General features: G+C 48.1%; 1 protein-coding gene and 2 long non-coding RNA genes across 3 annotated transcripts; 2 read left to right on the top strand and 1 right to left on the bottom strand.

Annotated features, from left to right (window-relative positions):
• Positions 1–1093: 1093 nt before the first annotated feature.
• LOC121061878 lies at positions 1094–5369 on the top strand. The gene is made up of 2 exons (XR_005815311.1): positions 1094–1286; positions 1886–5369. It is a non-coding gene; the product is annotated as an uncharacterized LOC121061878 (long non-coding RNA).
• Positions 3623–7893, bottom strand: LOC121061877. The gene is made up of 3 exons (XR_005815310.1): positions 7779–7893; positions 7508–7679; positions 3623–5960 (listed from the first exon to the last, which is right to left on the bottom strand). It is a non-coding gene; the product is annotated as an uncharacterized LOC121061877 (long non-coding RNA).
• A 58-nt stretch (positions 7894–7951) lies between these two features.
• On the top strand, positions 7952–11893 carry LOC121061876 (E3 ubiquitin-protein ligase Topors-like). Its single transcript, XM_040541305.1, has 2 exons — positions 7952–8182; positions 8369–11893. Exons 1-2 carry the CDS (start codon positions 7967–7969, stop codon positions 11378–11380), a joined length of 3228 nt encoding a protein of 1075 aa, XP_040397239.1. The 5' UTR covers positions 7952–7966; the 3' UTR covers positions 11381–11893.
• The last annotated feature ends 3659 nt before the right edge of the window (positions 11894–15552 follow it).

Raw genomic sequence — 15552 nt, 5'->3', positions numbered from 1 at the left:
ATTGGGCAGTCTTTCCCTAGAACAAACTACTTAGTATTTATTGTCAACATTAATGCATTAATGTGCCTGTGAGAGGTATGCTGGCCAATGACACACTGCACTATGATCAAAGTCGTGTTGAGATGTAGTTATGTGTCTTTCTTCCTGTTGGATAAAGACTTCCTAATTTCAGTTTATCTAAGGAAAAAAATGACAAAATATTCAACTCACTTATTCATAAATTAGCTGTGGGTGGATCTTGTGCAGACAGCACAGTCAGGAAACTAAGTCTGCTGAAATCCCTGCTAAGAAATTGCAGTTTTCTGAACTTTTTACTATTTTGAGAATATTGAAAATTATGGTTATTATTCATTCAAATGAAAAATTAGCGATCTAATATACAACCACTTTATGAAGCACACTAAGCTAAATATTTGTACGTGGACTTCGTGCTAATACATATTAACATACCCTATCGTTTCCAGAAAAGTAACAAAACAGTTGTTTCTGAATTCTCAACTCTGTGCTAACGTTTGTTGTGAAACCTTTCCTTTTATCCCAAACCAACATTACCTGTGCAGCTGTCTTTTCACTTTTTTCGCCGCTGGAAGGAAGAATTAATGGACCATTCAAACAGAAAGGCACTCAGTGAGGAAAGAGACAGATCCATCCCCTGTGGGGGGCTGCTGTCCCTGCACAGCCCCTTGTGATGGGTACCGAGAGGGTGGAAGAGGACCCCTCGCTGGTTTGCCTTGGACAGAGCTGCTTCATCCTGAGGAAGGTGATTTGCTATTCTCTGCTGGGTACAGTCACAGAAGCATTCAGGCTGGAAAAGACCTCTACGGTCTTTTAAGACCTCTGAGGCCTGTAAGGCCTCATCCTCTCTCCTGTCCCACACCTCAGACCAGGATTGTCCCTCTGCCCACCTTCTCCAGCATATTCCATGCCCAGGAAGAAAGACAAGGAAGATAGTAAGGAGAATTCTGGCTGGGCACAGAGTATCTGGAGAGAGCAGGGACTGACAGAAATGTCCCTGGCAGAAATAACCACCTGGGGTGGTTATTACTTAAAATCAGTGAGGAACAACTATCTGCAGCAGATTAAATTTGCTCTTTTCACTGTTTGTCAGTTTAGCTGCCTGTTGTAAGGGAAATCAGAAGTTTCTGAGGAAAACAGAAGGGTCTGAAAAGATGCACAGGCTGGTCCTGGGGCAGCGTCCCTGCTGTGACAGCTGGTTCAGGAGTGAAATTAATGTGAGCAGTCCCATCACAGCCACGGCCCAAACTGTTCTGGCAGGACTTAGCAAGGTATACCTTTTTTTTTTTTTTTAACACCTTTTTAAAGCCCTGAGTGTGCTGGGGCCCCCAGGAGGGGCACAGGCACCACCTGTGTTGTCTCTGTGAGCCCAGCCAGCTTTCTGACCAGCTCCTCTCCTCTCGGCCCACATGCAGGGAAACAGGCACGTATTTCCTTCCACCTGTTTTCTGCATCAGGCTGTACAGGGCCACATGCTGCCTTTCACTCTCCCACAAAAATTTGGTTTACCTCACCGTTATGATTATATATGCCCCCAGTACAAGGGTGCTGGCAGACGTCCCCGAAGTCATTACCTGCACGGTGCTTTGGATCGAGGCCTAGTGAACTGCAATTATTTGAGGAGGGTTTCCTTTTGGAGCCGACACCTTAATCACTAGACCCTTGGTTCTTTACAGAGGCAGAACCCTCCTGGCCGCAATTAATAAAATCTGCAGGCTGTGGCCCCGTGCAGCCTGTGTGAGGCAAAGCATAGTGCTTTAATGGTTTAACCTTTTGGGTTGGTGCTTAACTCCTAACAGGTGCCACCAATCAGCATAAAAATGGAAACCAGAACTGACGTGTTTGTGTTGCTTTGTGTATTTCTGTCCAGGTGAAATAACCAAGCAGCTCCTCTGCCTGGCAAAGAACTCAGCATCTACCAAGGTGGGAGGTGTTGGTTTGACCTTATGGACTTACTTTTAATCAGTGATGGGATGACTGAGGACAAATGTGTTCACTCACAAATTTCACACAAGTCTGCTAATGCAAGCCTCTGGAACACACATTCTGTATAAATCCCACCAGAAGGGGGCTTGCTGGAAGCAGCGAGACCAGCTGAACCCATCAGGACCGCTGCTGCCTGCAACTGTGTGTGACGGAGTGCAGCCTCTCTTTTGAGATAGATACTGGTCTTGGGTGCTCGTATCCCTGGGGTCTGATTCTGCAAACAGGTACAGCATGCAGACTCGACCCAAATACAAGGCACCTGAAAGCTAAATATAAGTGCTACTTAATAAATAGCACCCCTGCAAGGATCACTTGCTTCTAAGGAGACAGAATTAACGGGGTTTTAGTCCCAATCTGGAAGTTCACGAAGTGTTTTTTTTGTATGTGAACAGTCCCGTTGAAATCACTGGGATCAACTACCAAGGTCAAAGCAACATTTGCATCTGCCACTGATCTGAAGCCTACTGCAGATGTTTGCCTAGAGCTTGGTTTTTCAGATTGCATGCTTTTGTTGACTTTGATAGGATTATTTGCCCCAATTTAGTGCATGGTGGGCCATTATGTGTGGGTCTGGGCTTTAATCTGCTAGCAGATGCCTCTGTTCCCATTCCTCCCCCTATCCCTGTACTACAGATTTCACCTTCTTGCATTAGGTGTACTCAAACCTGCTGCAAAATGTGTTGTGCACTCACAGTCACAGCTGAAAAATCATAGTGCTTATCCTGTGCTTGAGAGCCTTTATAGAAATGTGGAGCTACAGCAGGATGACTGAAACTGGTATGGTTATGAAGCTGCCTAACTAACAAATTATTTAAATGGTATGGGTTTATATATATATAATATATATATATATATTTGCTTGCATTTGGGTTATATTGCTGCCACTGAACTCATGCTTTATGATGAAAACTAACATATATTTAGGCTTAACTACATGTAATCACTTCTTAAATACTGTTTTTTTGTTTTTGTTTTTTATGATGCTACTTGAATCAGCATAAGTATGGAGTCAAAGTATCATTTGGAACAGAGGACTAGGAAAATAATTCTACCAAAAAATTAGCATGCTGGCCAAAAACATGTGGTCATATTGATTGCAATCAGTAACACCCAAAGATTTTAAGACTGAAGTCACACCAAAAGAAGAAGTAAACACTGTCCCTGTCTGCTGGCAATATTCTGCTTTCAGCTGCTGTTATCATTTCAAAATAATCCTCATCTGAGTGGAAGAGAATTCCTTGTGCTGCACCTCAGCATGGATGCTGTCCGCTTGTTCTTCCATGTGATGCCTATCACAGAGGAAGAAGCTGAAGGAACTCACTGCATGTGTTCTCCTGTCCTACCAAGTGCAGAAATCCCTTTCAGAGCAGTCCTGTACGGTCACAAAACTGTACTCAGTTAAAAGATTATTGTGACATTATTATTAGAAATAGCTGCAGCAACGACTTGCCAAATGAACCATTAAAAGAAAACCAGGTTCACTGAACCACAACAAAATTCATTAGAGCTCGCTTTGGGCAACATACGGTCTTTGAAGGTCTTTATCTTTTTAACTTCTCTTCCAGCGTCTGTGGCAAAGCCCTCCGCCTCTCTTTTTATTTCATTTGAATGTAAATACTCATTTCCAATAATGCACATTTCCTTTATTGACAAGCTCATTTGGCAGTGTGTCACTGGTAAATCAGGCAATCTGCCGACATACAGAAATGTGAACGGCAAAAAAACAAACAAAAAAACATGCACACAAAAAAAAATAACTTTATACTGTTAGCGTGAATGATAAATTCTTTATGCTTGGGGAACACTGGTTATGACCTTTTGGCTGTTGCTTTCACTCTTTAGCTGAGTGTTTGCTGGTCTTCAGTCTCAAGTTTCACCGATCCTAAACAACTTTTATTTCAGATGACAAAAGAGGAGGTCCGAACCTGATTCCTCTAAATGGAGGACTCACAATTGGAGCCCACTGTGTAAAATACAGGCAGTAGCTTGCCTGTGTCTCGGAGCATATGCCAACACTGCCGTCTAGCTTCTGCAGAGGTTGTTGCATGCTTTTGCTTCATTCTAGCTGATTACATTCACGTGCGAGGCAGTGTTACAGAGAGCCACCTGTAGTGGCTGGGGCATCATAACATGGGCTTCTGTTCTCAGACAGGGTCCTCTGACATGCCACCCTCCGCTGGTCTCAGTGTTGTCTTCCATTTGCTGTTCCTCTCTCCTGTCCTTAATCTGTGTCTCACGGTATACCATGCATACAATTATTTTTTTCTCTTTCACCACAAAAATCTGAAGTTCTGTCTTTAGGACTACGGGCATTTTATATATAGTCACCACTGGGATTTTAAAAGGTTTTTAGGCTTCCATTTACCATGCTATAAGCTTGTGTATATTTACCAAAATCCGTATTTATACAGTTTTTAGGCTACAGGTAGTGTTGCATAAAAAGTAGGCAAGAAAATAGAAAGCAAATACTTATTATTAAGACAACAGGGATCTGTTACACTGTGGCTTGAACTTGTGTAATTCCTCCATTTTCAAGCAATCTATAATGCAGGAATTAAGCCATTACGTTCCAGCTTCCTTGCTGCTGTAATTCGAGAGAAACTGATTATCATTGGTAGATTAAGGTGATTTGAGGTAGAATTCAGCCCACAGTTTCCTGTTTGGCTGATTATTTTGTTTCCATTTCTTGACTTTCTTCCATTAGCCTTCATTCAATAATTCAGCTACAGCACTAGCTATCCCTACATATTCCTGTCAACCTTATAATTAACATGTATCCATGGGTACTGCCTCACATTAGTGAAGCAAGGTCGTATTTGAAGGGGAATCTTTTGTATCGGTTGAAGCAGCTGTTATTGTGGCTGCATACCTGGATGAATCAATTAATCATTTCATTAAGCTAAAGTGCCTCTTAGCGATGCTAATCAAAAGCACGCTGATCACAATTTTCCCAAACAACCCCCTGAAACCTAAACCAACAAACAAAACACTTTGTGACTAACAAACAAGCTTTGCTGTCATAAACAGGCTAAGCTTTATTTAACATAATCATAATAAGATCTGAAGGGGATTTCATTGGCATTATGAATATGTTCCTTTAGGGATGATACGCATTAGCAAAACAGCCATCCCTGGCGATTGCATCTGAATGGTTAATGCTGCTTAAAGCTTAAAGTAGGGTTTTTATTTGCTATACCATTTTGGACAGGAAACATTTTCTGATCTTCACTGCATTTTTGTGGGTGAGGAGAGTCCTGGCCCTTTCTGCGACACCCCCAGTGCAAGCTGAGGGGTTTTGCACGTGCTGCTCCTTGATTTCCACAGGCAAGGACAGGAGAGCAAGCCAAGCAGAGTTTGAAAGGGAAGGGGAGGTGGAACAGACAACATAGGTGGTAGCACTGAAAGTGGGCAGCTTCAGAGGGAGCTTCTTTAGAGGGGAGAGGTCAGCATGTAAAGAAATGAGACAAGTAGCATCAAAACTGCACAAGAACTGAATTTAACACTGTTACTGCTGATATACTGAGCTCGTATTCTCTTTTCTCCTGAGACTAGGTATCTGCTGAGTAATTTCTTAAATTACTTTCAATCCAGGTCTCAGGATCTTAATCCTGGACACTGATCCCTATAGCCTCAGCATCAAAACAACACACAGCTGTCGGGCACAAGAGCCAGAGTGAAGATTTTCTCCAGCGTGAGAAACTGAGCTGATTCTAAACCTCAAGTTTCTGGGATTTCTCCGGTTACTTGGAGCTCCACAGAGCTGTGGGCTCTGCTTCGCACTCTAGGGAGCAGCCGAGAGCCTCCGGAGGCTGCTGGAGACCCGCGGGGCAGGCAGGGAGGGAAGCGCTGCCGGGGCTGGGGAGCGGTGCTGCGGTGCGCTTCTCCATCTGGTGGCCGCTTACGAGTAAAGCGGTTCAGGGTGGTCACAGCGCTCAGCTACCCTGAAGGCACAAGGCTCCCTGGAGAAAGAGAGGCAGAGAGAGTTGTCTGTCTGCACAGAGGCCTTTGCAAGGGGCACCGCGGCAGCCTGTGGCAATTTTTATGTATTTGTGAGGAGCCCCGCTGGCAGTCCTAGGGCTGCGGCTGCTGCTCAGGACATGGGAGCAAGTCCCCCGCTAGGTGGGTGAAGCTCTGCCGCTGGCAGAGGCTCCGAGAGGCTCTGGGAGCAGAGCCCAGCCTCGCAGGGGAAGGCTGCTCCCCAGCCCAAGGAGGTCTGTGGGTCTAAGGGGGTGGCATAGGTCGGGGCTGGTTCTGGGTGAGGAGCCACCAGGCTTCTGCTCCTGCCAGTCGAACAGATACAAGCTGCCACGCCCCACATTGTGATCTCACTAACTTTCAGAACTTTCTTCCTAGCTCACAGATGAATCGCCCCCCATGAAGGGGATTGGTGTCCTCGCCTGAGCCAGGCCTCTCTCTTCACAAGCATTTTTGAGTGAGCACCAGGTAGCAGGAACAAGCAGCTCACAGTGAGGAAAAGACGCTTCCAGCTGCCTGTTTTGGTGACTCTGGAGTTGCAGATGGTCTCTCCAGGTGGATCCGACTTTGCCTAAAAGCTGACACGTGCATGCAGCATTTAGGAAGTGGACTGAAGAGGACCCTTGTGGACAGCGGTCTCTCAGATATGCCAGACGTGGGAGCAGGTAAGAGTTCTGGTGGCAGTGATGGAGGTGGGTGATGGGGAGGGGCTCAGCCCCAGTCCCTGGGACAGGAATGGTGCATGTCCCTGGTGCAGCTACTGGGATAACTGGAGCGAGTAAACCCAAAGGGAGTGCCAGCACCAGGACTGCTGATCACAGTATGTGTGCCTGGTATTGGTGAGCAAAAGCGTTTGCATCTTCCTCCAAACCCCACAGGTAACTGTGTGTGTGTGCAGGTGGATGTAATTTGCTAGCAAACTTCCAGCCTGTCCTGGGAACAGACAGGGCTATCAGGTGCACAGAGGCCTGTGCTTATGTCCTGTGAGGGGCAGCTGAGGGCACTGGGGTTGTTTAGTCTGGAGAAGAGGAGGCTCAGGGGAGACCTCATTGCTCTCTACAGCTACCTGAAAGGAAGGTGTGGGGAGCTGGGGGTCAGCCTCTTCTCACAGGTAACTAGTGATAGGACTAGAGGGAAGGGCCTCAAGTTGTGCCAGGGGAGGTTCAGGTTGGAAATGAGGAGACATTTCTTCTCAGAAAGAGTGGTCAGGCATTGGAACGGGTTGCCCAGGGAGGTGGTGGAGTCACCGTCCCTGGGGGTGTTTAAGGAAAGGTTGGACGTGGTGCTTAGGGACATGGCTTAGTGGGTGACATTGGTGGTAGGGGGATGGTTGGACCTGATGACCTTGGAGGTCTCTTCCAACCTTAATTATTCTGCGATTTGGGAGATCCGCGGGTGTCTGTGGGTGCACACCACTTAGCAACGAGCACCAAGCCGGACCAGCCCTGCCCCGCCGCCCCCCCTCCCGTGGCTCCCTGTAACAAACCAGCGCGGCGATCCTTCACCTCGTTGCCCTCCCTTTGGGACGCACCGTGCGCTTTATCCTCCCCTCAGAGCTCCTCGGGCGGCGTCCTTCGGCCTCTCTCCTCCTCTTCCTCCTCCCCTCAGGGCACCGCGGTCCCGCCCTGCAGCAGCCTCCTCGCTGCCTCCCGCGCCCCGTACAGCACGTAGCCCCACGACAGCAGCACCACGGCGGCCAGCACCTGCGGGGGGAAGGGGGGAAGCGACAAGAGGGCGTGAGGCGGGGACATTGCGATACGGGGATATCGGGACACGGCCCCCCCCGCCCCCCCCCCACGCACAAGGCGGCACAGCGGCCGCGGGTCCCTCCGCGTCATGGCGGCGCCTGCCCGACGCTAAGATGGCGGCGCGGGGAGCGGAAGTGACGCCATGAGGCGGCGACCGGCCCGTTGCCCCGCTGCCGGGGAAGCGGCGGCGGCGGCGGGGGGATTGGAACCCGGTTTCCGTGGCAACGGCACTTCCGCCGCCGATGTCGGAGCCGCGGCGGGGCCTGGCGGAGCGCGGCCGCCGCCGCCCGGTGCGGGAGGAGCGCCGGAACCGGGACCGCGACCGGGACCGAGACCGGGACCGGGAACGCGCTGGGGACGGGACCGGGAACGGGAATGGCTTCGGCCGCTGCCGTGCTCGGCACAGGGGGAAGGCGGCCGCGGAGCCGGGCCGGGCCCGGAGCGAGGCCTCGGCGGCGGTGAGTGCGGGCCTGGACCCTCCGTCTGTCCGTCCGTCCGTCCGTCTGTCCGTCCGGTGGCGGTGCCCCCCCGTCACCGGGAGCCCCTTTGTTCGGGCAGCCCGAGGCTCACGAGCACCTGTTGTCAGTTCCCGTGCCCGGTGCGCCGTCTGTCCTCGCTGACCCCTTTGTCTCCTCCTTTTCTAGAGCGCAGCCCCCGCCGCCAAGGAGTTCCCAGGGGATAGCAATTTCCTGCCAAAAGCCAGCACCAGCAAGCTGCACCAGACCATGCCAACGGATGCGTCCCCTGACTCCAAGTGCCCCATTTGCTTGGACAGATTTGACAATGTCGCCTATCTAGATCGTTGCTTGCACAGGTTCTGTTTCCGTTGCGTCCAGGAGTGGTCGAAGAACAAAGCAGAATGCCCTCTCTGCAAACAGCCCTTCTTTTCCATTTTCCATACGGTTCGTGCTGAGGATGACTTTGAGGAATACATACTCAGGCCTACGGAAAATGGCTCTTTTGCCAGCCCTGATGGCCAGAGGTTTCGTTACCGGACCACCTTAACAAGGGAACACAACGCCTCCTCTTACCACCAAGGCAGTTCCTCATCTCTAAGGACAGTGTCCCCTCCGGATAATGGGATTTTGTTCGAAGGGTTGTCAAGCCAGCTGGTTCAGCAGAGTGATGGGGAGATTCAGCAGATGATAAGGAGGCTGGCCTTGAGGAGACAGGCCAGTGCAGAGGGCAGATATGTGGGGCAGATTCCGGAGGAGGAGATGATCAGCTTCCGCAGGGCCCTGTACCGCACGGGGATGCGTGTCCGTAGCATTCAGGACGGCGGCCGCTACCGAGACATTTCAGCAGAGTTTTTCCTCCACAACGCCGCTTGCCTTCACAGGTTGGTTCCCTGGCTGAGGCGAGAGCTTCTGGTCTTGTTCGGTTCCCACGGGTCTCTGGCTACCATTGTGCACCATGTCATTGTCAGGAATATCACCAGGTACGATCTGGAGAGTCAGGCCTTCGCTGATAGTTTGAAGCCATTTTTGCTGAATCGGACCGAACACTTCCTCCATGAATTCATCAGTTTTGCCCGTTGTCCATTTAACTTAGAAGCATACGATCACCATGCCAATTATGACTGTCCTGCACCGTCGTATGATGAAGGAAGCCACTCAGAGTCGTCAATCATTACTATATCTCCCGATGAGGTAGATTCTCACGGGCCAGACCACCGTTCATCCATGACTGGTATTGGCCAGGCCCCCTGGGATGATGAAACTCCAGGGCCTTCCTATTCCATTTCAGATGAGGTCCGTACAAACATGGCTTCTCCTCTGGAGACATCAGAAAGTTCTGATGAAGACTCCGCTGCAAAGAGAACCGAACGACAGACTCAGTTACAGGCAAATGCTGACTCAAATGACAGTGACTCTTCTTTGGACAATTGTGTTATTGTTGGGTATGTTAAGCCACTAGCTGAGAGGACACCAGAACTGGTTGAGCTGTCCTCAGACTCTGAGGAGTCCATCAGGGAGGAGAAAAGGGAGGATGTGAAAAAACAGCAGTCAGTCCAGTGTCGTAGCTGGAGTGACAGCGAACAAAGCAGGAGCTCATCACCACGCTCCCCTGTGTATAAAGAGAATGTAGGAAGCTGTAGGAGCTCCTTATCCCCTGCAGTCGAGAAAACAGAGTTGAAGGATGAGGAGAAAAACAAAGGTAAAGCAAAAGCTCTGTCTCCACAGGACTCGATCTGGAGCCCCTCTTCAGAGAGGGACATGATGTGCTCCCCTTGCAATCACAGATTGTCCAGAAGGAGAAAGTCCAGGAGTCCGCAGTCCTGTTCACAGAACAGTCAAGGCAGTCATGACCATCAGTCTAGGAGGGAGCATCACAGCAAACGCCAGCTTCAAAAGAGGCGATCAAGAAGCAGAGAGAGCAGCAAACACAGGAGCAAAAGAAGCAGGAGGAGGTCGAGATCTCCTGACACTAGTGTCTCCCAAAAAAGCCAGAGAGGCTCCCTTAGTCGTGAGAGCACTACATCCAGGGAAGTAAGCAGATCACGATCGCGTAGCAAAGGCCATGGCAAAAGGAGATCGAGGAGCAGAGACAGTGACCAATGTCATGTAAGAGACAGTTACCAAAGTAGATACCACCGGGGTTATGCTTTCTATAGTCGAAAGACACTTGGAGAGGGCTCCTCCTGCAGGAGGAGGACTCAGTCCAGTGCTCACTGTTCAAGGCAGTCTGCTAGTCCGGAGTACAGGTTACAGTCTTTTACTGAAAAGACAGATCCGCACAGCCAGAAGGGACTACATGAGAGACATTATTACTATTATGAACGACGCAGATCAAGGAGTCGATCAAGCAATAGGTCAGGGACCCCGTCTGGAGGGGCTGACAGAACGAAAAGCGAAAAGCCCGGTGGGAAAAGGAAGTACAAAACTCGGCACTTGGAGAGTGCAGTGAAGGAGAGCACAAGTCTAGAGAGAGAAAACGACCACAAGAAAAATTTCTCAAAATTCAGCGACTGCTACAAAAACGAAGATAGCCTTTCAGACAATCAAGCAAGTAGTGAGACAAAGCATAAGAAAAAGAGGAAGAAAATGAGAAGCCCAAGTGTGGAGATAGTCTATGAAGGAAAAGTGACAGACCCGACAAAGCACACGAAAAAGAAGAAGAAAAAGCATAAGAAGAAACACCGGAAACATCACGTACATTCCTCTCCAGTGGTGATTACAATTGATAGTGACAGTGGCAAGGAGCCAGAAAGTACTGAATGTGACAGCAGCGTTACTTGGACAGGCGCAACCAGGTTAAATGAGAGGGAAAATGAGTCTCCATCATCTCTTCCGGGAACGACAGGTTGTGAAGATGTTTACAGAGTGAGCGAGGAAACTGGAGAAGCAGCCAAAAAATACAGTATTCCTACTGGAAGAAGAGATTTCGATGGTGACATTGACATGAGAAATGCTGATGCTGAGCCTCAAGAAGCAGCTGGGAAGAGTCTGGTAGCAGATACGACAAGCAGCAACACCACTCACACAGAAACTGTAATTAGCCGTGGTCAAGGAGCACAAGCAACACCTTCCAGTCAACTGTCTTTACCCCGGTCTTCCTTACTAGAGTGTCCAGAGAGACCACCGTTGATACTACGGCTGCCAAAGAGACTTGTCAACAGATCCTGTTGGTCTGAGTCCCCGGAAAAAAACATGTAGCATATTTTACACTGAATAATTCTTAAAATTTTGAATTTAATAACTTTTTTTCATCCTTGAGAACAAAGCACGTGATGTGACTTGTGTGTTAAAAGACATTTGGGAACTGTGGAAACCCCTTGAATGTGTATGCACTTTTACACTGGAGAAGATAGAGCATTGTTAGTATGTAACTTCTGGGGTTTCTCAAAGGACTGCTCGAAAGCTATAATTTCATAAAGCCATCGTATTTTCTCATGGTATGTAAAATATATCCACAGAGTTATTTCAAAGCTGTGTTTAAGAACAAAACACACAACAAAAGCATACCAAAAGACAGAAAATACATTTTATGGGGATTGCTCTTCTTGTACCTTGGAAAAATTGCTTAGTTCATAAAAAAATGTTTCTTGATGTGTTGTATTTTGATTTGTGGGGTTTAAGCTGATCTCTGCTGAAAAGCAGTTGGCAATTTCTACATAGATCTTGAACAACACTTCCAGTAACATAAATTGAGTTATGTCAAAATCTGAATAAAGCAATAAGACTTTTTTTTTTTTTTATAAAGAATTTAAATACATAGACTGTGTACTTTGCCAGCAGAACATTTCTCTTTCAGTTTTGGGTTTACAAACCATCCAACATTTGTGCTGTTGGTGGTACTCCAGGTTGGGAGGTTGTCAGATCCTAGCCCTCACTGAAAGCAGAAACACCTTTGGTCAGATTGCTCAGGGTCTGTGCAGTTTTGAATGTTCCCCAAACTGGAGATCGCACAGCCTCTCTGTGATACCTCTTCTAATGTCCGAGTATTTCCTTGGGATTTGTTGCTGTTGTTGTTTCAAATGTCCTTTTTGTATTTCTCTTGTTGCAGCCTGCGTCTACTGCCTTGCATCCTATTGCTGTGCAACCCTAGAAGAGCCTGGGGTTATAGCTGTCTGTAGCTCCTCCTGAGCTTGCTGCATTAAGCATCTCCCCCAGCTCCCTTCACAATACGTGTCCTGCTGTGTGTATGTACAGTGCATGGGGCCAGGCGGGGTCATGGTCTCTGGGCTGGGCACAGGAGTAGTTCCCCGCTGCTGATACGAAGTTGCCTTCTGTCTCTTCTTTGTAACGGCCTTCCTGTGTGGTGGATTTGGCCTTGGCTGGCTTCCAGAGGCCCACCAGCTGCTGTCTCACATCCCCTTCTCAATAGGACAGCGTGAGAAAATAGCATGGGAGAGTTCCTGGGTTGAGATAAAGACAGGGAGATCACTTGCCAGTTACTGTCATGGGCAAAACAGCCTCAGCTTGGGGAAGATTAACTTAATTTACTCTCAGTTAAAAATAGAGTAGGATAGTGAATAACAAAAAACTGAAACCACCACCTTCCCTAACTCCCACTCTCCACAGGCTCAACTTCATTCCTGATCATTCTACCTCCTTCCCCCCAAGTAGTGCAGGGGGATGGTGATTGGAGGTTGAAGTCAGTCTGTAATGATTTTTGTCTTTACAGCTCCTTCCTCCTCATGCTTTCTCTTTGCTCCAACACGACCCACTTCAAGACCTGCTCCAGCATATGTCCTTCCCACAGGGTGCAGTCCTTTGGGAACATGGCGATCCAGTGTGCGTTCTCCATGGGCGGCAGCTCCTGCCAGGAAACCTGCTTCTGCACGGGCTGCAGCTCCTGCGGGGGCTCTCCATGGGCCGCAGCCTCCTCCAGGCCACATCCACCTGCTCCACCGGGGGCTCCTCCACGGGCTGCAGCGTGGAGATCTGCTCCATGTGGGACCCATGGGCTGCAGGGGGACAGCCTGCTCCACTAGGGGCCTCTCCACAGGCCGCAGGGGAGCTGCTGCTGCGTGCCTGGAGCACCTCCTGCCCTCCTGCTGCACTGCTCTTGGGGGCTGCAGGGCTGGCTCTCTCTGATTTTTATTAATCATCTCCAAGCTACTACACAGTGTTTTTTACCCTTTCTTAAAAGTTTTCCCTTGAGGTACCATCATCGTTTCTGCTGGACCCATCTTTGGGCAGTAGCAGGTGCATTGGAGTCAGATAGAACTCTCTGTCTGGCATGGGGCAGCTCCTGCAGCCCCACCATAACCAAAACCTTGACACATACACCCAGTACGCCTTGGCCTGGCAGATATGGATCCTCCAGGTCAATTGCTAGTTGGTTGTGTCTGCAAAGATGGCGATGAGGCATCTGACTGCATGATAAACTCCAGCTTAGTACCTAAATCCTAACATGATTCATTTTAGCATGGTACTGAAAATATGTTTCAGGCTCCATTATGTGCAATGCACGGAGATTTCATTACCATTCTGGATTAACAAGATGACACCACAGTTTGTAAGGCTTTCCACACTTTCAAAGGTGCTGTCCTGTCCTGTCCAGAGAATGGGAGATTTTTGCAGAGGTTGTGAAGTTAATTATTGAAGAAGATCAGTCTTTGGGGCTGGGTGAGTTCACCTGTTTTCTGGCTCTCATGGGGCACCAGGGCTGACTGTAAAGAGATGACATGGTGGCAAATTGAAATTACTGTAATTCCACATAAATCCTGAAATTTGGAAATGGGACAAGGTATAGTGAGGGGTACTCCACTAGTGAAGGTTTCAAAAACCTGTAATAAAACTGGTGGCACCTATGGGGTTATCTAAGAGACAGGCAGTGGAACTGTGTCAAACATCTTGGCCTGCTACAACCACATTTGGTGCTGCAGAACAAAGGTGGACACAAGTTGGCAGTTTTAATGTCCATCACCTAAACTTTTTGTGATTATTATTAGAGGACCAGTTTCCTGACCTAGCTGGTCTGTTGGTGAATATGGACAATATGGAGAACCAAAATAGTCAATTTAAATAAAATAAGTCAAATAGTGGCAGGAAAAACGTTTTGTCTCTGCAAACTCAAGCAATTGCTAATGCTGACAGTGCTCCTGTTGTGCTGCTATGGCCTTGGTTTCTTCCTCTCCGTCCCTTTCTCCACCCCTGGCTGCTTATCGTGCTCTGCCAGGTCTGTTAGAGGAGCTCACACTGTCTCCGCCCACCTCATGTGCTGTGAAGGCAGGGCATAGTGTGCATGTGCCTGTAGCATGGCAGATAGAATGGGGTGTCAGCAACAGACGCTGCAGTTACAGGAAGATCCAGGAAAGGTGTTGTGGATGTTTAGAGGTATAGTTAGGGCATATGATCCAGTATGGACAGATGTTTATCAGTTGTTAGATGCTTTGTTTACTCTGGATGAAAAAAACACTTAATTTTGACAAATGGACTGGGCTGCAGCCCAGTAAGACAAAACTGCATGCCTAGAGCAAGAACCAGGTTTACCAGAATTACCAGACTTGGGCAGGGGTGGATGCAGTTAAAATGGATTAGTATCTGCAGTAGACACAGCAGGGCAAATGATGGTAAATTGGACAAAGGTAAAAGACTGTCAGCAAGAACCAGAGGAACACCTCTCTGCTTTTCTAACTAGGTTGGAGAAACAGCTGAGAATCTGTGGGGGACTCTGCTGCTGGTCTGCATTCTTTATTCCACCCTCTGGAAGTCCAAACGATGAATTGAGACTCCAGGCTGTAGCAAGTCACTTCTTGTCATGAAGAAGCCCAGAACTTCCAAGATACTGTAACTTCCCCTTGGCTGACAGCCTAAACACCTACAGTCACCATCCAAAAAGGAAGGGAGCCACCTGTCCTGCAGGCATACAGAGATCACAACAGAGCTCAAAGGATTCCATGATACACATGGACACAAAGGTGTTGTTCACTAGAGATTCCTGTTTGTTGCAAATCAAAACAAATCACCACTAGCAAGTATACTTCCATTATAAGGCAAATATACAGCTATATATATTTAAGAGCTATTACAGACAGTACCAGGAAACAGGGAACAGGAAATAGTTTAAAAGTCACAGCAGTAGCAATTGGTGGTAGTAGAAAGGCAATTTGAAGTGAGGACATCAGCAAGATAGCAGCAGACAGGGTTTTGGGATCACTGTACATTCCAAAAAACTGTCAAGAATACTCTGGCATGGCAAATACTTATGGATTACAAAATTATCAATGCTCTAACAGCAATCTGACTTATGAGAGGTCATACATATCAGTCCTATGTTTAGGATAGGGTATGCATCTATCTATATATACATAAAATTACCTGACATTTCAGCAAAGCTACAGCCTGTTTCATGAGCAAGAAAAAGCGTAAAGACACAG

Source organism: Cygnus olor, chromosome Z (genome assembly GCF_009769625.2).
Source record: "Cygnus olor isolate bCygOlo1 chromosome Z, bCygOlo1.pri.v2, whole genome shotgun sequence".
Taxonomy (NCBI): Eukaryota; Metazoa; Chordata; class Aves; order Anseriformes; family Anatidae; genus Cygnus; species Cygnus olor.
Note: the sequence above shows the minus strand (reverse complement) of the source record. Positions and strands in the feature narration are given on the sequence as shown.

Bases quoted from the DNA above. Each gene is read 5' to 3' on its own strand.
- LOC121061876 (XM_040541305.1), top strand. From the start codon at position 7,967: ATGTCGGAGCCGCGGCGGGGCCTGGCGGAGCGCGGCCGCCGCCGCCCG. The intron at 8,183-8,368 runs GTGAGTGCGGGC...CTCCTTTTCTAG, and splicing joins GGAGCGAGGCCTCGGCGGCG to AGCGCAGCCCCCGCCGCCAA.